Source organism: Harpegnathos saltator, unplaced genomic scaffold, assembly GCF_003227715.2.
Source record: "Harpegnathos saltator strain DR-91 unplaced genomic scaffold, Hsal_v8.6 scaffold12, whole genome shotgun sequence".
In the NCBI taxonomy this organism is placed as follows: domain Eukaryota; kingdom Metazoa; phylum Arthropoda; class Insecta; order Hymenoptera; family Formicidae; genus Harpegnathos; species Harpegnathos saltator.
Window position 1 is genome coordinate 780,567 of NW_020229895.1, and position 21,145 is coordinate 801,711.

Genomic DNA, 21,145 nt, shown 5'->3' on the forward strand with positions numbered 1-21,145 from the left:
ATAATATAGAATAAGAGACAACACGAGATCGCACAAAAATCGTGTAACTTTTATCAGATATGCATATGAAGTTTCTGATTCAACGGTGTCATCATATAACGTCGTATGTTCTCACAAGTCGTGTAAGTGAAAGAAAGTGCAACTAATCCCTATGTTTTTGTTTTATGCGTTAAACTATCGTCGTATATCGTAATCAGGCTGCACTTCATTAATTATACGCTGTTTTTAAATTGAATGGATAATATTGCATTCCAATGGAATCGACAGTACAAAGAAAAAAGAAAGATATATTAATTATTATTTTAAACTTATTATTTTAAACCCAGTGTTACCTACATACATTTTTTATATGAGTATGCTGTAATTATCCTCCATCCTCGGAACATTTATATCGAAATACATCATAAAACATCATGGCTCACGCGTCATTTGCGAAAATGTTCCCGTTTTTACGCTATTATATATATATTTTGCAATAATTTATGCGTCAAATTTGGAGTAACTTACGTATGTTAAGATACGTACGCGTGTGAAGCGAATGTAAAGATTGTTGGTTTTGATATATAAGTACCTCGACGCAATATCGCAAATTTATTTCTCAATAAAACGATGAAAACTGAACGAAAGGAGACTGTGTGATAAGTAGCGTGAATAATGACCGGTTCTATCGACACAGGTGAGTCAAAAATAAAAATAAAAAACGACACGTCATACAGAATGAGAAGGCGCGACAATGTCCCGGGAACAGATATATATCTGCAAAATACTTACACGCTTTTGTGGAGAACGAACGAAAGCGCATTCTCCTTAGCTAGAAGTATTTTTATTTCTCGGATATTTTTCATTACATATAACTTTAATATAATGTTGTCGATGCTCACACCAATATACGATATATCAAGCGATTTCCGTGCGCAAGAGAGAATTTAGATTTAATCTTGCAACTCTACTCTAATGACGAATTATCCAATACAATTCGTAAGAATCGTGTTCTCGGAGTTGTTGAACGTAGTCGTCGATTGTCGCGATGATCAAACAAACGCGTCGCGTTTCTCTTCCGACAGTTGATTCGAGCGGATCGATCGGTTCGCCTTATACACATGCGTTTCGCTCTCGTGTGTCGCGACACAATTGCTATTCATTATGAGAACAAATGACAAAAAAGCCGCTCTTATGCGTATCTCAACGCACAGACGAAGAGTTCGTTAACCATTTTTATCAGTTAGTTAATCACTTATAAGCGACTTGTGACAGTCACTTAATCGTCATTTACTAAATTACATACATCTCTTTAGCGATACAAAATGTTAAAGAGGTGAAGAAGAAAATATCCAATGGTCAATCATAACTCGTTAATGTCGACGCAGTCGGCGCTCCTTAACGCATTTTAAGTGATCGCACTGCGGAAATCGAGATATACACATCATCTCGTCATTAGAAAGAAACGAAAAGGAAGAAAAAAAAAGAAAAGGAAGAAACGAAAAATAGTGTCGCGCAAACTCCAGATTCAGACGAAGTAAGCAGTAGTCCAAGTACGACGTATGTTATTTTGTACTCTTATAAATAGCACGATCCGTCCGTGCTTCGGACATAAATGAAAAGAATGATGTGGCACGAGCTACCGTGCCGACCTTACGTTGCGTGAACCTACGACTAAATGCATCCTTTTAGAGAATAAAGATTGTGTGATACACGTGTACATATGTATGTATATATATATATATTTTTTTTTTATTTCTTTATTCCAGTCGTCCTAGCGGAGGGTAGGTCCTGCGAGATGAGATCCAATTGACAACGCCTGCCGCGAAGATAGGAACGTGCGCAATCTGAAATCAAAATAGTACTTAGTGCGGCGAGAATAACCGGTGAGTGTTGTTGACTTGAAGTTTCCTCGCGCTCGCAGAGTATCTTCGAGGCCGATCGTGAGAATAATGTAAAGCGTATTATTCTGCGCGTTGCGCAAACGAGAGAGTGCGATACTGCGTCTCTTTCTCTCCCTCTCCCTCCCTCTCTCTCTCTCTCTCTCTCTCTCTTTCTCCCCCTCTCTCTCTCTCTCTCTCTCTCTCTCTCTCTCTCTCACGCTCGAGAGATAAAATAAAATTATTCACGCAATACTGCTCGGTGCGCGCGACTTGAGATTTGCGATAATTGCGTACCGCCAGTTTATAACTGACAAAAAGAAAAATAAAAGACAAGGGCGAAGATGCCGTCCCGAGCGAGTCGAGAGCGCCGAGGACACGTAAACGAAACGAGAAAGAGGCTAAGTAAATGCGCAATCGCGAATATTGACCAAGGTTGCGTTATTTCGATCTACTATACTGTTCAACAATTTAAGCCGCCCACCGGCCGCTCTCGAGTAGCGCAGAGAGAATAGCTCCTCTAGGCGGACGAGCTCCTTTTACTTATTTATTTACTTTTTTTTTTTTCTCTTTCTAACCAAAATATCGAGAAATTGGTCGGGGGGGATTTCTCGACGAGAATCTTCTCACGATCGACGCTTGTAAAGACGCTTTGACGCTGCAGCGACCACGAGCGTAGCTGCATTATTCTCAGAAGTAAAGTTCCATTGTTGAATGTTCATTATTGAATTCCTGCTGATAATAACGGTTATCGCAGGATGGATGCGTTTCGTGAAACACATTGCAAAAACCACACGCGACAACTCACACTCGCTGACCTTTACCTGCACGCAGTCTACGCCTTGGGCTTGTTGCCGGTCTGCTGCGTCTGCTGCGTCTGTTGCGTCTGTTGCCGCTTGTTGTGCTCCGAGTTCCTCAGCTTGGTGAGTATCTTTCTGGAATGGCCGCTCGGATCGAAGTGATTGGTGTGGGTGACGGCCTCGCGTTTGCTCCTCTGCTTGCCGCCGTGACCGGTGAAGATGTGCTTGTCGTAGTCGTAGTTGAAGTGCTCGTACTCGTCGAAATGCGCCTCGGACATAGCTCCGGGAGTTGGGTTCTCGGTTGCGCTCGGAGAAAAGACTAGTCGCAAACGCGCGACGCAAAAGCAACGGATATATATCGAGTCAGCGAGTCAGGCTCTCTCACTCACAACAGCTCGACCGAAGGATCGGTTCGATACTGGCTGCGCCGCGCTCGTCGCTCCACGTTTATATACGCCCGCGGAAACTCGCCGTGCATATGCGCGCGATGAGCCACTGCTGCTTCGAGCTGGCGGTCGTCGCCGTCGCCGTCGCCGTCGCCGTCGCCGCCGGAGTCGCCGCCGGACGCCTTAAGCCCGTGTCGCACTACGGATTGAAGATTGAAATTTGACCAATCGGAATGAAGCAAATCAAAACCGAAGTTCGTTGATTTGTCGAAATTTAATCTTCAATCCGCAATCCTTGATCTTCAATTCGTAGTATGACACGGGCTTTACCGCTTTTATGCGCGCGCGCGCGCGTGTGTTTTGGGTTTTGCGCGCTCTTCGATCGCGCGCGCGGGCTTCAATATGATTTTTCGCACGAGCGGGAACGTTCGAGATTCTCAACGTGTCGAAAACAAGAAAATTCCGCCTCTTACGCAAGTTCGCGCAACTGCGCAGCGAGCGAGCGCAATATCTGAATATTGGACGAATGTTAACCGCACATCGCGAGAGACTGCGCGATAGCGCGTCCGATAACACGTATCGCCGTAGTGCTTTTACGCTCTTTTTCAGCAAGATTGTGCAATTTCTCCGCTCGCTTTCCACCTATATATCGCGCGCTCTCGAGAAATTGCGCAACAAATCGAGTATGTTTTTTCGTTTCGGTCAAGAAGACACACACACACACACAGGCATCGATTCGAGCGCACCGATGCGCGCGAGTCGGTATGCGTGCGAGAGAACGTTTTCGCCGAACGCGAGCGATCGATCGTGGAATAAAAGTTGAAGCGTCATTAAGCGGGCGAAACTGCGTCGCAGGACGCGGTAACAATACACTTGCCGCGCCGCCTTGTCACCCGATCATTCCTGTTGACGCGTCAGCGATGTACTCCGCGCGCCATCGGTGTACTCAGCTGTGTTTCGCCGTCGCTTATGGTTGCTCCATTTTATAAGCAGTACCGTCAATATAAAGCAACACCTGGCTGCTTTCCAGCCGACAGAGAGCGATCGTAGTACCGAGCTCCAGGATCGCGTACTCCGCGTGTCGTCTACCTGGATACCGTAGCTCGAGCACTCGTCAGCTTGTAGCCGATAAGTCCCTCAAGCGTCCAAAGATCGCGGGTCACGGCTGCCATTCCGCCTGCCATTCCCTGCCATCGTCATCTCTTTTGTCTCACACGTTATACTTTCGATCTCCTATTTACGTCCGAGTAAACACACTCGAGCCGATTGACGGCGCTCGCGCGAGGCCTCGTAGGGTTTCCTCCTCGTCTTTCGCGAGCTCCGCGCTGCCGCGCGCACGCGAGTCCCTATTCTCCACGATAGCCGATAACAAGATTTTCAATCCGTCACATCCAATGGCTCCTCCGCTCACGTGGCCGGGTCTACACGCGCGGAAGATACGCGACCTAGAAAATGCCAACGCGTAAGCGCGATTCCATCCGGCGCGAAGCAGGTGCGTTGCCTTCTGCCGCAAGGTGTGGGTTCAGCGTCGATCAGCGTGGTCGCGTGTTGGTTGTTCCCGGTTGTCAGGTCGGGCGAGCACGCCGCCGACGTCTTCTCGGATCTCGAGGCGAGAAACTACGAGAGACTTTTAGCCGAAGTGACGTGATCTTTTATTTCAAAAGTCAGAAAGTTATTTTCGGACGAGGCAAAGCCGTCGAACATCGACGAAAACGGACGCAAAGGTGCTCTTCGTACATGACGTTCGCCGACACGAACGAAGACTTTTTCAATGTTAACGACGAAGCCGACTGTCGGGTCCGATTATATACGCCGATCGTTTGTAAATTAGACGCGATTTATAGTCCGTCTTGCGGAGGCGCGATAACAAACAACGACGAAGGAGACACAACCGTCTCCCGTGGAATATTTTGCCGCTACATTCACCGGTCGTCGTATCGTGCGCGCGAGTAAGCGCACGATATCAGAGAGAAGGAGGGAGAGAGAGAGAGAGAGAGAGAGAGAGAGAGAGAGAGAGAGAGAGAGAGGGAGGGGAAAGCCGCGATATCAGCCGAGCTCGTTTCTACGTCGTAGAATATCGCGGCAAAACGAGACTATCGGAGCGTGACATAGACATGTCTGTCCTGCACACATCGATGAAACTTTGAAATTAGACGACACCCCTCGCTCCCGCTCCTTTCCCCGCGGTAATTATCGGCGAGGTATCGATGAGAGTCGCTACGAGAGGGACGTATTGGGACGCTCACGCGGCTTGAGGTGTCGCGAGTTACACGACGACAACAACGAAGACAGATTAAATGCAGAAAGTCCTGCATTTTACAAAGCTGTCGCTTGTCAACGTCGTCACTCGCGGAAAAATGCAGACCGCCGACACACACACACACACACACACACACACACATACATACACACACGCGCGCGCGCGCATCAGCGTCATCAGCGAATAAATATTTAGCGTTGAGCGTGATTTTTTCATCGCGCAATGATATCGCGCTGGATGGACGAGCGGTGATACACAATATCTTATAATAATAATATAAACAGTTCTGAAATATCTCATCCATATTCTTGCATAACTCGCAGCGACCGCGATAATTCGCGGGGCGCACGCAGTCGCGTCGCTCAGCTGCGGAAACAAAGTGTCCGCGACTGCGAGCCTCGTCCGTCTGTTTATCGTTCAAGTTGACTGCTGCTTAAACGAAAACAGTGACTTTCTATCGGTCTCTCGAGGACGATTAATTTTCAAGGTCGGCGATTGATACGGCCGTATTATCTCGACTAAGTGTGCGGCATACGTGTTCACGCGGGCGATGGCTCTGCGGAGGGGGAGGGGGGTTACAGTTAATTATAGACACTCGAAGAGCTCTCGCTGTTTTCGCAAAGTCAACGACGAGAGACAAGAGTGCACGCACGTCTCTCCGGTCTCCGCTCTCATGAAAAGCACGTTCGCGCGGAGCAACGATAGGCAGACAGGCGGGGGAGATCGGCGTCGAGCGAATTCGAAGGATGACGACGCGAAAGGATACCGGCCGTGAAGTACCGTTAACAGATCTGATTCTGATAGGACACTTTTATATTTGCGAGTCGACTCCGCTCGGCTGTGTCGTCAATAGTCGAAGCCTTGATTCTATTGACTTCGGGAACAGGTTTCCGCTTACCATGCACGGCGGAGGTAGAGTCGCTAGTGTCGTTTATGTAAGATTCTTTCCATTTCGATGCGTCGGCGACGTGAGTCGTCACGTTTGAATGTTTGTATATAAGAGCAGACGGGGGGGGAGAGAGCTACTTTGAATTCTTCCCCATCGCTGGTCATCGCGCATTGTTAACGTCCGTTTTTGCCGCGCGCGATCAGCGCGCGAAAGAAGCACGGGAGAAGTGAACTCGGTAGTATCACGGAGTAGCAGGGGGTGACTGCTTCCGCGCGCGGCATCGTGCAGCTCCAGGGGTGAAATTGCATAATTGAAAGTGCTGCAAAATAGGAAGTAAATCGCGCGACACCGAGCGACTTCGGACCTATTCGAAGCATGGTAAGGCCGTAGAGACGTTCCTATACGTGTATCACGCTCTTAAAGTGTCGCATAGTCGCGCTCTACGTGCTGATAATACACGCACTTTGCAACTTACGACGTCCGAGAAGCGAAATTCATCGATTGTGTGGCTTGCTCCTTCTTTTATATCCCCTCTTTCTCCGCCCCACTCTCTCTCTCTCTCTCTCTATATGATGTACATGTCTATCGATTTACGCGTTGCTGCTGTTTCGCGCGACAAGGAAATACCAGACAAAACCAGACGGTATTCCGTCGAAGGGTGGCGACAGGGTGGCGAGAAAACGCGGGCACATTGTCGCCGGGAAGAATGCGACCGGCGCAAGGATAACGCGTGTAAATCAGCGTGCGAGCGGGAGACTTGTAAAAATTTTATTAAACAAGAGCGAGCGCGACGTGACGACCTTTCCAAAGCGAATGTCTCGTTGCCGACGTGATGACGCATTGCGCACATCGGCGCAATAATCGCACGACGTTCGAGGTCTGCTGCGGTTAGTGGGAAGTCATGTTAAGAAAGGAGGCGATCCAACGATGACTCCGGGAAGATCGGCGGTCGCCGCCGACGGCGACGGCGACGGCGACGGCGACGGTGGCGAATCAATCGATCCCGTAGACGTCGCCGCCTTTGCGATAATCAGCGTTCGCGAAGATCGTCGAGTTTTCGTACAGGATCACGCAGGCCACGCTGCCACGCGCCCTGTAGCGCTTCGTCGCGTGTCCCAGACGCTTCAAGCCGTCAATCACCTGCTTCGGGACACCGTACTCGTAGTCCAGCCTCGTCGGGGACAGCTGGTGGTGTATCCTCGCCGCGTCCACCGCCTCCTTCACCGTCTGTCCCATCCACAGGATTTTCGCAATCACCTGGAAACGAGAAATTTATGCCAATGCGATTAATGCGATGCAAACCTGATGCCAATTAACGGAACCCGCGGATCTGTTTCAGGATTTTGCATCGGAGCGCTAACTAACTTGGGCCACCGCCGTCGTGATTTTCGTGCCGCCGGCGGCACCCACGACCATCCTGACGTCGCCGTGCCGGTCAACGAGCACGGACGGCACCATCGAGGACAACGGCTGCTTCTTGGGGGCGACGTAGTTGTTGGGGCTGGGCGGCACGCCGAAGTAATTGAGCTTCGACGGGATGCCGAAGTCGTCCATAGCGTTGTTCAGGAGTATGCCGGTCCTCCTGCTGATCAGTCCGCTGCCGAAACTGCGGGATCATCGAGATTATAGCGCTACGGGAGTTCGACGATTGGACGAGTACGAGAGTACTCGCGGGCACAAGCGGTACGCTTACTAATAGTTAATACTGCTGGTGACCGACACGGCGTCGCCATTCTGCGCCAGCACCGACACGTGCGCGGTGCCGTGATCTTCGAAACCGGCGCTGGCGAATGAGCCGTAGTGTCGCGTATCTTGCCAGGTTCTCTCGTCACTTATCTTGTCACGTACCTGCCGCGCAAAGTTCGCCGACGTGAGATTTTTTGTTATCTGCGAGAAGAAAGGAACAGAGGCGCGGTATCAAAATACAGCTTCGAGATACAGCCGTTTTGAGTGAGGATGAACAATAAAATGTTTATCCGACGGTGTGTTATCACGTGGGCGGCGCGCATCAAGTGAATCGCATTTCTTATCTTGGTTGACGATTAAAAATTAATATGCCGTAAATAGTATGTTTACTTGAGTCATGTCGACGAAACGTCCGTCACCCAGATTCGCCCTTAACGCGTACGCGTATTTGAACGTCTCTATCATTCTGTGATACGTGAGGATCGTCGCGTTCAGGTCGGCTATGCTGGCCGGCGAGAAGTCGTAGCTGTCGAAGACGTTCAGAATGAACGAGAGCACCGCTCCGCTACCTGGCAGCCCCGTGGTGAAGAGACTCAAGTCGTTCGAGAGATTCGTCCGTATCGGTTGATCCCACGAGACCCTGAGGAAAGAATACGCTTGAAGAAGTTTAAGCAGCAGAGGCAAGTCCACGTCTCGCTGGGGACGAGATGAACATTTGACGATACTTGAAGGGGGGGGAGGGGGGGACCTCCGACTGAAAGTAAGGTTGCTCGAAGTTGAAAAGGAGTGATCGTGTTCAAGCGAAGCCCTGAAAGATAGATTATACCTGTACTCGTTGAGGTCCCTCATCGTTATGATGCCTCCTTGCTCGCGCAAGTCACCGACGAGAAGTCGGCCGATCGTGCCGTTGTAGAATTCCGTGGCGTTCTTCTCGGCGAGAATTCGCAGCGTCTCGCAGAGTGCCTTGGGTTTAATGTTGGATCCTGCTTTACGGAATTCGTTAGTTGTGGGATCGACAAACAATTCTCTAAAAGAATGAGAAGGATATTTCGCTCGACGATGTTACCACGCACGGAAGAACGAACGGTCCACGGTGTTTACTTCTCGCTCACCCCGACGCTACGTACCTCAGAGTCGGATCGTTATAAATACTGTTCTTATTGTAACCCAAGCCGTCGTACTGCACCAGCGTCAAGGTGTAGCCCTTCTCGCAGAGCTCGATGCTCGGCTTGAACAAGTCCGGCCATGGCAATTTACCGAATCGCTGATGAGCCTCCCAGTAGCCGGCCAATTCGCCGGGAACGGCGACTGCGAGCGCGCCTGTCGATCAAGTGACACGCTCTCTCATCAATGTCCTCATCCAAGCGAGAGAGGATAATTCGAAATGTGCACACGGTTAAAGGTAAAGGTAAAGGTCGATTCGCACTGTACGGCACGGACCGTCGCGTACCGGCATGGCACCGACAAATTAATGCATCTGTTCAGACTGTTCCGCTAACTGTCCGTCAACGTGACGTTGCGGTCACAATGGATGGATGATCATCCAGCGACGATAAATTGGCTCTTACAATCTTACTTTTAGACGACGAGGAAGCCGAACTGAGAAAAAATACGAAAGAGAAATCGAAAATGGGTGCATCCGAGCGTTAAGAAAGAAAAAAAAAAAACTTGAAGGAGAACATTGTTGAAAGACTTGGTAAAATATGACGACAAGTTTTATCAGTATTTTAGAATTAGCCGCGATGTAAATTTTATGATTTGCTCAAATTAATTGAACCTGTACTACAGAAACAAAATACATCCCGTGTCCCGTCCCGAGGCAATTTCACCGATCAGGATATTAACATTTTCGCTTAATTTTTCCTGCTCCATCCTCCGCTGCGTCTGTTTTCTATCGCTTTCTTACTGATTCAGACTGACGTAGCAGCGCCGACGCGCGTACCGTCAAAATATTGCTTGCGAGAATGTCGGGCGGGTGCCGGTACGTCCCGTTGATGGAACGTGCAGATCGGTGTCGGGGTAGTGTGAATAGTTTCATGAAAACGCGTGTTTTAAAGTTTTGTCGCGTCGGTACGTGTCACTGCCGGTACGCGACGATCCGTGCCGTATAGTGTGAATCGACCTTAAGGGGACTGGGGAGGGTCAGATTTACTGAAAAATCGTGCTTGTCTTTTGATAATATTTTGTGACGAACTGAATAAGTGTGCAAGAATGAAAATTTTTGATATAATTGTGTAACATACGAAGAGTAGAAAAGTTTGGTTTATTAACAAATATTTATATAAATATATGTCCAGGTAAATTTCAAACGCGTTTCTCTCGAAATTTTATTGTTCAACCTTTTGCAGTGATTTCTCCGAAACTGAGCTTCGTATCGATTTGAAATTTCAAAGCAATAATATTTGTTCATCTGGCTCTCAGATGAACCATGAACAATTACGTCAAAATATTTCATTTCGAGATATTAATTTTTTTATCGTAAAAGAACAGAAAAATTTGAACTTTTTCCTAATAATAGCTTTTGTTAATTTTGCTCGATTTTTTTTTCTAGTAGTTCACCGGACAATGATAAGCCTAAGATTTCTAGCTAAAATTCGCTCTGATCGGACCACCGAGAGCCGAGATATCACTGCAAAAACGACAACTTGAAAAAAAAAAGGAGAGTGTATTTCAGCTGCGTATATCGTATATTTATATGAGTATTTGTTAATAAATAAAATAATAAATAAAATAATAAATAAAATTTTTCTACTCTCTTCACATGTTGTATAAAATTTGTACCTAAAATTTTCATTCTTGCACATTTATTCAGTTCACCGCAAAGTATTGTCAAAAACAAGCACAAGATTTTTCTGAGCAATCTGATGACCCCCTTCAGTCCCCTTAACGCGTGACGAAGAAACGAACCAAGTGCGTTTCGTCCGTGCATTATTTTAGAAGCAGTTATCGCGAACTGCTCACCGAAGGAGGACGCATTCGCCGGCTTGCCGTCGTACATTGTAGAATTCGCCGACAAAGGCGCGCGATCCCTCGCGTTTAGCACGAGGGCTCGGCGTGTGGATCTCTCGTAGATCGTCATCATGAATCCACCGCCTAAGCCGAGACTCTGCATGTTGACGAGTCCGTTGCATATTAACGCGGCCAGCGCGGCGTCCACCGCCGATCCGTTCCGCTCCAAGATCGACCTGAAGAAAGAGGGAAAAGATATATATATATATGTTAACCTATATATAATGTACCTTCAGCGCGTCGTAGAAAGAAGAGAGATCAAACGTTCGTTTGAATCGCATTCAAAGAGTACGCGGGTCTTGCGGGCTTCGCACGTACTTGCCAATAACAGCGCACGGTGCCCCATCCGCACAAACTGCACTCTGCCTGAAAGTTCGCAACTCGCTCCACGACGGCGGTTGCGGATTCTCCGGGTCAGGTGGCACCAGCAGCTCATCGCTCTGTGAATCCGGGCTGCGGCCGCAGATGCACTGAATGCTGCCGATACTAAAGCCGATAATCGCCCCGAACAGTAATGCCGCGGTCGCGGCGATTATGAGCACCAATTCTCGCACGCGACATCGTGACCTGCGACATAAAATTCTCCGTTTAGTCGAGCATAGGATCGATGAAATAAAAATTTTTAATTTCTTAGTTGCACATGAGCAATTAAACGATGATTGATTACCCACTAGAAGCACGAAAAAGTTATGATACTATATCGTCAGATTGATAAACTGAAAGTTATTGCTCACCGTTGTATGTATCTTACACGCGTATTGTTTCGTGTATATTTTTAACGATAAGCATGCCTCCCAGCGAATTAATAACGAGATAAAAAAAACGTGATAACGCGAGGTAGACGGCAACAAGCGTTGTAGGAAAAATAATGCGAGCAAATTATAATCGTAAATTTTATTTATCGCTGTCTCTCTCTCTCTCTCTCTCTCTCTCTCTCTTGAGGATTTGCATAACGCAATATGTTTACATATGTTACTACATATGTCACAAAGTAGGAACTAGTTCTTTGTACATGATTAGCATGTTTTATTATCTCGTCAGTAAAGATAACAGACACAATTCACTGAAAACTGATAACAATATCACGATTCATAATAAATTCGAGTAAAATTCTTGGTCGATCGTTTGCCGGCAGTCAGTCAACGAATGTCGCTGGGATCGCTGTATTATATCGGCATCAAGAAGAGGCCGCACCACTTCATTTGCCCACTTAGATCTCTTGGGTCTACAGCTGCTTGGTCGACTCGTTAGTTGGTAATTCGAGTGCGTAGTGTGAGTTTATACGAAGAGATCCGGGACGAATCGCGACGACTAAAGAGTCGTCGATCGAATTTATCTCGAAATTTGTGCGCTCGACGACTGATAGATCCGAGACGATTCATCGGTACAATCGCACAGACGTCACGCGATTGCAACATTGACCAAATAGGTAAATCAGATTTTAGTTTCTTGTGCTTCCCAGGTTTTTTCCTGTATTCTTTTCTACTTTCTTCTTCTGCTCTACTTTTACATTTTACAAGCAGGATATAGATAGATACGAGGTAAGAAATATACAGACTAATTATTTTTAGATTTTTTTTAACGAAGTAGTATCTCGTTTTATCGTGCATCTTTCGCGACCTACTTGGACGACATTGTTTTGCCTTGCAAACATTAACACGTTAGATTAACAAAGCCACTGCTTTGTTAATCTAACGTGTTAGAAAGCTTTTCTCCGTCCAGTTAAGTACTCAAAAGACTCCGTACGTTTCTTATGAAAAAGTGACCCCCGGCCAATTTGTTTCGTCTTGAAATTTATTTCTCTTGTAATTTTCATAATTCTGAACAAATGTCTCCGTTATCACAATCACATAAAATCAAAACTTTGAATAATCGAATAATTTAAGTGTCTGCCATATCTTTCAGATGACCTGATGCCTCTTTTTATTATACCATATATAATAACGCATGATCTAAATTCTAAATAATTTCTGAGTTACACTAGGAAAAAAGATCGTATCTGTATGAACGTGTGTGTGTGTGTGTGTGCATAAATGCGATTGCATGTTTTCAGCATTATATAAAATAAACTAGACGATTGTCATTATTTACGACATGCATAAAAAATGAATTACGATTATTCACGTTTGTCTGACAATTTGCATTCAATTTTTATTTCTTTCACTCCTCGTTTTTTCGATCGTATGGAAAGCAGTTCAACTGAATTATAGGAAATTGACAGTCTGTTGTTCATTTTAGCCTTATCTAATACACTCGTATTTTTCGCTCCTTCTCTTTCTTCGGACGTGTTAATATAACTGTATCATATTAAACGTAGCCAGCGAACGCCACCGATAATGAGTGTAATAATAATAACAATAATAAAGGTGCAGAGTGACTTGTGCATGTTCAAATACCGCGTCAATACTTCGAGCGAGTTGCGCATAAAGGTCATTCTACAATGAGGTTGTAATATGATATGTAATGTGATATGATATGCAGTAGGTAAATTGACTAATCACGATCGACCGTTCTCTTTACGATCGAAGAATAATCGACTGTGATTGGTCAATTTGCTTACTACATACTACTACTACAACCTCATTGTAGAATGACCTTGATTGTCACTCACTTGCTTATCTGAAATCCTCGAGAAATCTGCTTCGACCCACGAGAGAAATGATCGTCGAGCAGCCAAAGGGTACCGACGTCCTCCGAATCGAGGAATTTGCTCCTCTCGTGACCGTTGCACCGGCGTGTATCGTCCACGCTGGTGCATACGGAACTCGTGCTGGACGAGGACGAGGAGGTCATGTTTTTTCTCTGCGGAAAGACTCCACTCATTACACACAACAACAGGAGGCATGATCATCCATTGCGAGCTCCTAGCTCGATTGATTCTCGACCACTCACTTGGGAAACATGCCTGTTTCTCATCATCTACGAACGCGCGTCCTCGTGCGGGCCTCTTCGACAGGCACGTGTCGAGAAATCCCATGCCATTTTGGCGGCCGCGCTAAGTCCTCTTCGAGGAATATGACACACCGTTTCAACCATCAAAGCCCCATGTAGGGCCTCTCGAACCTTGGCACGCGTTGAAGAAACCACTAGCACTTACGAGCCCACGGCTGTGGATAAAGCGGCTGAATGTGTCGCGAGATAGTAGAACGCAAAAGAAATCCGCACTGGCCAGTGGTGCTCAAGCGTTACAGGAAGACGCGCTTTGTTAAAATACCGGAGTGTTCTCTGACGCGTTTCAAACGGAGCAGTATTGCACACGCAGCGCAATCGCATCAGCTGAGCGAGTAAATCGATACGGGCCTGCGCGATGAATCCAACTCGACGCTCGACGACACAGGACCGTAGCCACGAAATCCACGCGCAAACGCGAAAACGTCACCCGTGTCCCTCTCGAGGAGAGATCACAACTCGAGGAGAGGGAATATCCTCCCGTGGATCGAGAATTTTCTCTCTCGAGGAACATGCGCTGTAAGGAACGATGTGTTAAATTTAACATATATTTCGTGTGTGTGTTCTCAAATCCATCCACTCTCATTTATTAGTGTTAATTTAACATACAGCAAACATGTTAAAAAATAACACGCATAATATCACGGCAATTGACACAAAAATTCAACATCTGAACACGCTGTCAGGAATGTCACAGTTTGTGTTAAACATTGACATACAACGAATGTTACCTCAACATTTGGGAAAAGCAATGATCTACGATTTGATGGAATGAATATGTTAGATAGGCATAATCTAACACATCACTCAACAAGTTCGTAGGATGACTAATAAAACGTCAACTTTTAGGCAAAATTTGACTTTATTCATCTACATAGTCTCCTTCAAGAGCGATACATTGATTCCAACGCTTCTCTAACATTTCGATGCCTTTTTTGTAGAACGATTTATCTTTGGCCTCGAAATAGGCTTCAGTTTCGACAATCACTTCTTCATCGGAGTCAAATCTCTTTCCCTGGAGCGTTCTTTTCAGGCCTGCAAACAGGTAGTAGTCGCTGGGAGCCAGATCCGGAGAATACGGTGGATGGGGAAGCAACTGAAAGTGCAATTCGTGCAATTTTGCCATTGTTGCGAGCGACTTGTGACACGATGCATTATCCTGGTGAAAGAGCACTTTTTTCCTCTTCATTTGGGGGTCGTTTCTTCGCAATTTCTTCCTCCAAACGCACCAATAACGCCATATAATATTCGGTATTGATGGTTCTTCCTTTCTCAAGGTAATCAATGAATAAAATACCCTGCGCATCCCAAGATACGGAGGCCAAAACCTTACCAGCTGACATTTGCGTTTTTGGTCGCTTTAGGCGGGTTTCACCGGTTGCTGTCCACTCAGCTGACTGCCGATTTGAGTCTGGAGTGTAGCGATGGATCCATGTTTCATCCATTGTCACATACCGCATCAGAAAATCCTTTTTATTGCGCCGAAGCAGCTCTAAACAGTCCGCTGAATCGTCGACGCGTTGCTGTTTTTGATTGACTGTGAGCAAACGCGGCACCCACTTCGAACAGAGCTTCCTCATGGACAAATGTTGGTGCAAAATGGTGAATACACTGCCTTCTGATATCTTTAAGGTGTCAGCTATCTCACGTAACTTCAATTTACGATCGGCCAAAACTATTTTGTGGACTTCCTTTATGGAATCCTTTATTTTCTGGAATAATTGCCGAATTTGGGCGACCAGAGCGTTCAGCGTCACCGATATTTGTACGGCCGCCTTTAAAATCAGCCCACCACTTCTCTACCATTTGTCTCGATGGAGCAGAGTCCGAATAACACTTGTCAAGCCATTGCTTCGCTTGAACGGTATTTTTTCCCATTAAAAAGCAATGCTTTATCAACACAGGAAACTCAGATTTTTCCATTGTTTTCAAAATTAAAACAGCAGCGTCACTAGAACCACTGTAACTTGTGAACCAAGCGTCCGATTGTCATGAAGTTTTGACACGTGTCATTTGAAGGCTGGCACTTCCTAAAAATCATATGGATTTGTCAATAGTAGCGCCATCTGTATGTCATCCTACGTACTTATTGAGTGATTTTTTACGCGTTAAAAATAAAAAAAATTTTAATTCAACACACGATGAACTGATTGTGATGAGCAAAATAACACATTTTAGGTGTTGACTTTAACATATACAATATATCGTAGCAAGAATTCATGCATTTACATATAAATTGTGTTATTTTAACACTTGGAAATGTTATTTTAACACTTGAAAATAGTCAATCTTAACTTAAGACAAGAAAATCTAAGTAACACAACAACGATATGTGAAATTAACACACGACTGTGTAAAGGAATTAAACGCAAAACTTTCTACACACAAAAGATTTTAACAAAAGTACGAAAGTACGTTTTCAATTGTGCACGGACGGCATGCTCCGTATTTATAATTAACGCTTAACCGACAGACGTCAACCGACGAAACGCGTCGCTGCTTCAGCCTACGGCTGGTAACCGAGCAGAGACGCGCTCGAATAAAAGGGTCTGCTTTTGGGTTGCTCAGTTGAATGTAAAAAGCCGCACGCTCAGAAAAATATCTCTTACGAGATTAAACATGAGGAAGTATCAGATCATCAAGAAGTATTTTGCACGGATACTTTATAATAACCCGCGATAAGTCGGTGTATTTTGCGAGGTATCTCCCGATATATTTACTTCAATCTTTGCACGAAGCAAGAGTCTCGTCGTTCACATGTAGCAAGACAGTTGTTGTTGACACGTGGTCAGGATGTTCGTAAGGCAGATGTACGCGTTCCGTCGGCCAGTGTTAAGCAACTTCTCGCTCTCGCTCTCGCGCACGCTGTTAATGACACGGTTCAACAGCCTCTCATCGCGCGCGCGCGCGAGAGAGAGAGAGAGAGAGAGAGAGAGAGAGCGAGAAATATCAGAATCGCATCGTGAATGCCGGGCCGCACGTTAATCGCACGTGTTCTTTCTCGTACCTTCGTTCCTCCTGCTCCTCGAACGCGCACGTTAAGCAGCTCTTCTCCGCCATCCTCGAGACTGCTCGAAACTTGAAGACCCCAGCTCACCGCGACGACCGGTTGTTCCACACTTCCACACCGCCGAGCACAGCCGAACATTCCACGCTCGGTCGGTCGGTCCGCGCGCGCACACAAGCGATTCCGGAATCGAATCGGCGCGCTGTCCCGCGCAATTTCGGCGTGACCAGCGAGAAAATGCGGCCGCAAAACTCTTGAGGTTGCCCAGCGAAATCGGTAGACGCGATTTACTCATGGGAAATGCACGGCGAGAGAGTCCGTCGAAGACTGCTACTACCGCTACGCGAGATGATGTATACCGCCGGCTTCGAGAATGCGCCACGCACCATAATACACCGACGAAAGAAGAAGAAAGGCATAGGGAACGCGTCTCGGTGACGACATCATTGTTGTCTCCGAAATCCGGTTATGCAGTCCGAGCATATGCTGGATAACCATCATTTGCATTTCAAATGATGACCCGTCGAATTTTCGGGGGAACTGTTGCCAAAAGCGGAATTTACGCTCCGCCGTTGATAAAGTTGCCGCCGCGTGTGCTCCTTGAAATAGCGCGAAACAGGATTGCGTTACGACATCGTGCGACTTGCTCTCCGCATGCTAGATGAGGGAGGAGAGCGGCGAAATGCCGTTTCGGCACATTGACGGCACTACCAACTGGTCGAGAAGTTTTCAGCTAATTTTTCGTTTTATTGCGCTAATTTCGTACACTCAGACATCGTTTGTTTTTATGTCGCAACTTTGATAATATTATTAACATCGATACAACACCCGCACCCGGACAGTTCCTCAGGTCTCGTCGTCGTCGATGACGACGACGACGACGACGACGACGATCGAACGACACGCAATTAATATCCTCAATGGCACCCGAGCTGCGTCTCTTGCGATCTTAATTGACGATTTCGAATTGATAGGCAGCTCTCTCTCTCTCTCTCTCTCGTGACTAAGCGATTCTATCATATTCGAAAATTACACGGACGTCGTGACACACGCGTGGAAACGATCAATGGTCTCGTGCGTACGATAATAAAGTATCGCATCGGCTGTAACGATATATATATGTATATATATATATATATATATACACAGGGTGCTAAATTTCAAGCGTAACAGGTAAAAAATCTCGAAAACTATGAAAGATATTAGAAAAAGCTAAAACACGTGTTCCACGATTTCGAACGGGAAAGAGAATGGCATCTTATCTTTGGAAATTTCAAAATTATTAAATTAACAAAAGTTAGGGCACTATTGCAGTAATATATTCTTGATAGTAAATAAAGTAAAAGAGTCTAATACTATTTTTTCTTTCGACGAATAGTTAGCGAGATATCGTAAGTTAAGTGTCGAGAAAGTTACCAAGTTTTCCTTAAATATTTCAAAAAAATATTAGGCAAATAACAAAAAAGGTTTCAGACAAAAGTTGTTAAAATTAATTGGTAGAAAAAGAAGATGCAGTAAAAAATTGGGCTCTTTGTTTTAAAAAATTAAGTTGACCTTCAACTGACCTTGAAAATGCCCTCCCAAATAAAAAACTGATAATGCCATTCTCTTTACCCTTCGAAATCGCGGAACACGTGTTTTAGCTTTTTTTTTTTAATATCTTTCATAGTTTTCGAGATTTTTTTACCGGTTACGCTTGAAATTTAGCACCCTGTATACATGTATATTCAACAACGATGTTAGATAAATGAAATATACGCCGACATATACGACGCATATACGCACATTTATACGCTCGCACACGCACACAGATCCGTACTCACGCTACAATAAGCAACGTCGATTACAACTCGACGACTTCTGCAATCTCCCGCCATGATAAATAACACATTATCATCTAAATGATCGGTAGAATTGCTGATAAATTGATTGAGTATACACGACCGGAATGACTAGAGTTCGTAGGTATACAACTATAATATAAATCTTAAACAGAGTTAAAAAGTACAATACCGTTTGCTGGTTACTTCTTCTCGGTAACGACTCGGTGCTAACGCTGTTATTTTTCCTCCCTTTCGGAGGAGAAGCTCCCCGACAGTGAACTTAAACTTTAAAAGTGCGTGAATATGGACCCGATTCTTGCAGCATTTGTCCTCTAACAATGTACCCCGTCGCGACCGAGGTATTCCTGCCGTGGGGTGACAATCGCGAGACGACCAAATAACGTTGAGATATCTGAGATTACACATCTGTGAGATTTGTACGCACATATATGCCCTACGCGAACTTTGGAGTGTCAATTCCAACGGCTACTTGCGTTACGCTCTAATTGTCGCTTGTTTTTTCTTCTTTTTTTTTTTCTTTTTTTTTTACCGCATCTACATCGCTACTAATTACGCGCGCGCGCAGACGCGTCAGTCGGTGAAAGAGGAGCCATGGAATTATTACGTCGAGAGATGCAACACGATTAACTACTGAGCGAGCGAAACTTGACAACAGACAAATGCGAAAGATCTGCTTGTTCTTCCGTAAATAGTGGCGGGGGGGGGGGGGGGAGGGGGAGCTCCGCGGCCCACGATGAAATTGCAAACGTCCGAACATTCCGCGGAGTTGCCACCTTTGATTCGACATTGTTACCGGTCTTTCTATTAAGAGAACTTTCCGACACACCTCACTTGTTCCGCTCCGTCGCGAGTCCCTGTAAACTCGCTTCGGTAAATTAAGGACGATTTCCACCAGGGGGTGAGTAGCAGCAAGCGCGCTGGCAAACTCGCCGAAAGATTAGTTTGCTGGCGGTATATTATTATTAATCGGTTGTTTCTTGGTTGCCCTTGTTTGCAAGAGCGGCGCTTCCGCGTCGCGTCGCGTCGCGTCGCGTGCAATGTGTGTGTGTGTGTGTGTGTGTGTGTGTGTGTGTGTGTGTGTGTGGGTGTGTGTGTGTGGGTGTGTGTGTGGGTGTGTGGGTGTTGCAGAGTAAAAGTACAAAAATATAATTTCAGGATATGTCGATATATGTGTTGACGTCGAGCATAAAGGATGCGCCGAATCCTCGTTTTCTCCCTCCTTCTTCCGGAGCGCACGAGAAAGGATGAAAGTTGCATTGCGCGATACTAAATATACGGACAGGTCGCCGTTTGGACATTACCCTCCCCATCGTGTGCTCGAATATACGCGCCAGTTACGAAAATAATTTGCTTGCGATTCACCCGAGTCGACCCTTTATTTACGCAAACTCATCGGGTGTATTCGTGACGAGAGGCACGTCCTCTCTCTCTCTCTCTCTCTCTCTCTCGGTATCTCCTGTATTTCGGGACTCCCTGTGTGTGTGTGTGTGTGTGTGTGTGTTGCGTCGTGAGTATCAGTGTTGCTGAAGTGCGTACACACGGCGAGGTCTCGTTTTATCCGGGACATGAGCGAGGATCAGCCAAAGGAAAATACGTTTAGGAGGCGGAGGCGCTTAGGAGGATGGGGTCAGAAGGGGCCTCAGCTGCGCGGCTTTCTCACGGTCCTCGGCTACTTCGGGCTCGTGATTGCCGGCGCTGCCTCCCTTCGATTTTCGTCGCGGAGGTCTCGTCCGCGGCTCGTCCGTCGTCCTCGCGAAATCCTCGTCGTTCCTCTCGGTTATCGCCTTGGTCTCGATCTCCTCGACGCTGCTCCAACTGCTCTCGCTCTCGCTGTACTCCCTCTTCTGCATGTTACCGTTCACCTTCTCCTTCCCCCTGTCGCCCTGCCCGTTATTTTCCTGCGCGTAACGTCAATCAAGGTTTTGGGAAAATTATTATCTGAGCATCGTTTCGTCGGATAAAATTACTATGACCAAATTGTAGAAAGTATCAGTCGTACTATCAGGTAAATCGGTAAGTTCCGTCCATCCAGCTAGAACTGTCGTTTAACCTCTCTAATGTCTACGACGAGGCTTAATGGTTTGTCTTGACATCTGTCAATAACATTCAGTACATAAAGGAAAATGTCGAAATTTGAGCCAAATAAGGGTCATTTGCGCCAAGTGTCTTTTGCTTCTGTTGGAAGGAAACTGCAGCTGAAGCTCATCGAATGCTTGTAGAAGTTTACGGTGATAATGTTGCTTCCGAGAAAACATGCGGAGAATACTTTCGGCGCTTTAAAACGCTGGTGATTTTGATGTAGAGGACAAAGAGCGTTCTGGAGTATTCGGCCAAGAGTATTCGAGTAGACGAAGAATGGCATTGGTGGACGCGAAGTGGACCATGTCAAGCGCGAAAGCAACTTGCAGAAGCATTAAATTGTGCTCAATCTGTCATTTCCGATCGTTTGAAAGCCT

General features: G+C 46.1%; 4 protein-coding genes and 1 long non-coding RNA gene across 9 annotated transcripts in view; 2 read left to right on the top strand and 3 right to left on the bottom strand.

Moving 5' to 3' along the window:
* Nucleotides 1-28: 28 nt before the first annotated feature.
* On the bottom strand, nucleotides 29-3,137 carry LOC105182335 (nuclear protein 1). 2 transcript variants are annotated; one of them, XM_011139684.3, is made up of 2 exons: nucleotides 2,678-3,137; nucleotides 29-1,826 (listed from the first exon to the last, which is right to left on the bottom strand). In XM_011139684.3, the coding sequence occupies exon 1, from the start codon at nucleotides 2,935-2,937 to the stop codon at nucleotides 2,695-2,697; it is 243 nt and encodes an 80-aa protein (XP_011137986.1). In that variant the 5' UTR covers nucleotides 2,938-3,137; the 3' UTR covers nucleotides 29-1,826; nucleotides 2,678-2,694. The 2 variants fall into 2 exon arrangements, with proteins under 2 accessions (XP_011137986.1, XP_011137985.1); XM_011139683.3 differs by having other exon boundaries at nucleotides 2,684-3,127.
* On the top strand, nucleotides 1,813-2,721 carry LOC112590018 (uncharacterized). Its single transcript, XR_003113934.1, has 2 exons — nucleotides 1,813-1,865; nucleotides 2,617-2,721. It is a non-coding gene; the product is annotated as an uncharacterized LOC112590018 (long non-coding RNA).
* Nucleotides 3,138-4,785: 1,648 nt separating the features above from the next.
* On the bottom strand, nucleotides 4,786-14,127 carry LOC105182330 (glutathione hydrolase 1 proenzyme). Of its 2 annotated transcripts, none has more exons than XM_025305301.1 (10): nucleotides 13,782-14,127; nucleotides 13,501-13,691; nucleotides 11,208-11,456; nucleotides 10,842-11,065; nucleotides 9,008-9,200; nucleotides 8,707-8,907; nucleotides 8,271-8,520; nucleotides 7,888-8,042; nucleotides 7,560-7,800; nucleotides 4,786-7,451 (listed from the first exon to the last, which is right to left on the bottom strand). In XM_025305301.1, the coding sequence occupies exons 1-10, from the start codon at nucleotides 13,806-13,808 to the stop codon at nucleotides 7,188-7,190; spliced, it is 1,995 nt and encodes a 664-aa protein (XP_025161086.1). In that variant the 5' UTR covers nucleotides 13,809-14,127; the 3' UTR covers nucleotides 4,786-7,187. The 2 variants fall into 2 exon arrangements, with proteins under 2 accessions (XP_025161086.1, XP_011137979.2); XM_011139677.3 differs by having other exon boundaries at nucleotides 7,888-8,081; nucleotides 13,782-14,126.
* Nucleotides 11,815-21,145, top strand: part of LOC105182333 (phytanoyl-CoA dioxygenase, peroxisomal) — a 50,559-nt gene continuing 41,228 nt past the window's right edge. The window contains exon 1 of the mRNA XM_011139679.3: nucleotides 11,815-12,318. The gene's annotated coding sequence lies outside the window, so the exon portion shown is untranslated. The remainder of the gene's footprint in view (nucleotides 12,319-21,145) is intronic.
* LOC105182332 (G-protein coupled receptor 52) overlaps nucleotides 19,783-21,145 on the bottom strand; it is a 36,765-nt gene continuing 35,402 nt past the window's right edge. For all 3 annotated transcript variants that reach the window (XM_025305305.1, XM_025305313.1, XM_011139678.3), the window contains one exon: nucleotides 19,783-20,587. In XM_025305305.1, the coding sequence (XP_025161090.1) occupies nucleotides 20,303-20,587 (285 nt within the window). In that variant the 3' untranslated portion in view covers nucleotides 19,783-20,302. The remainder of the gene's footprint in view (nucleotides 20,588-21,145) is intronic.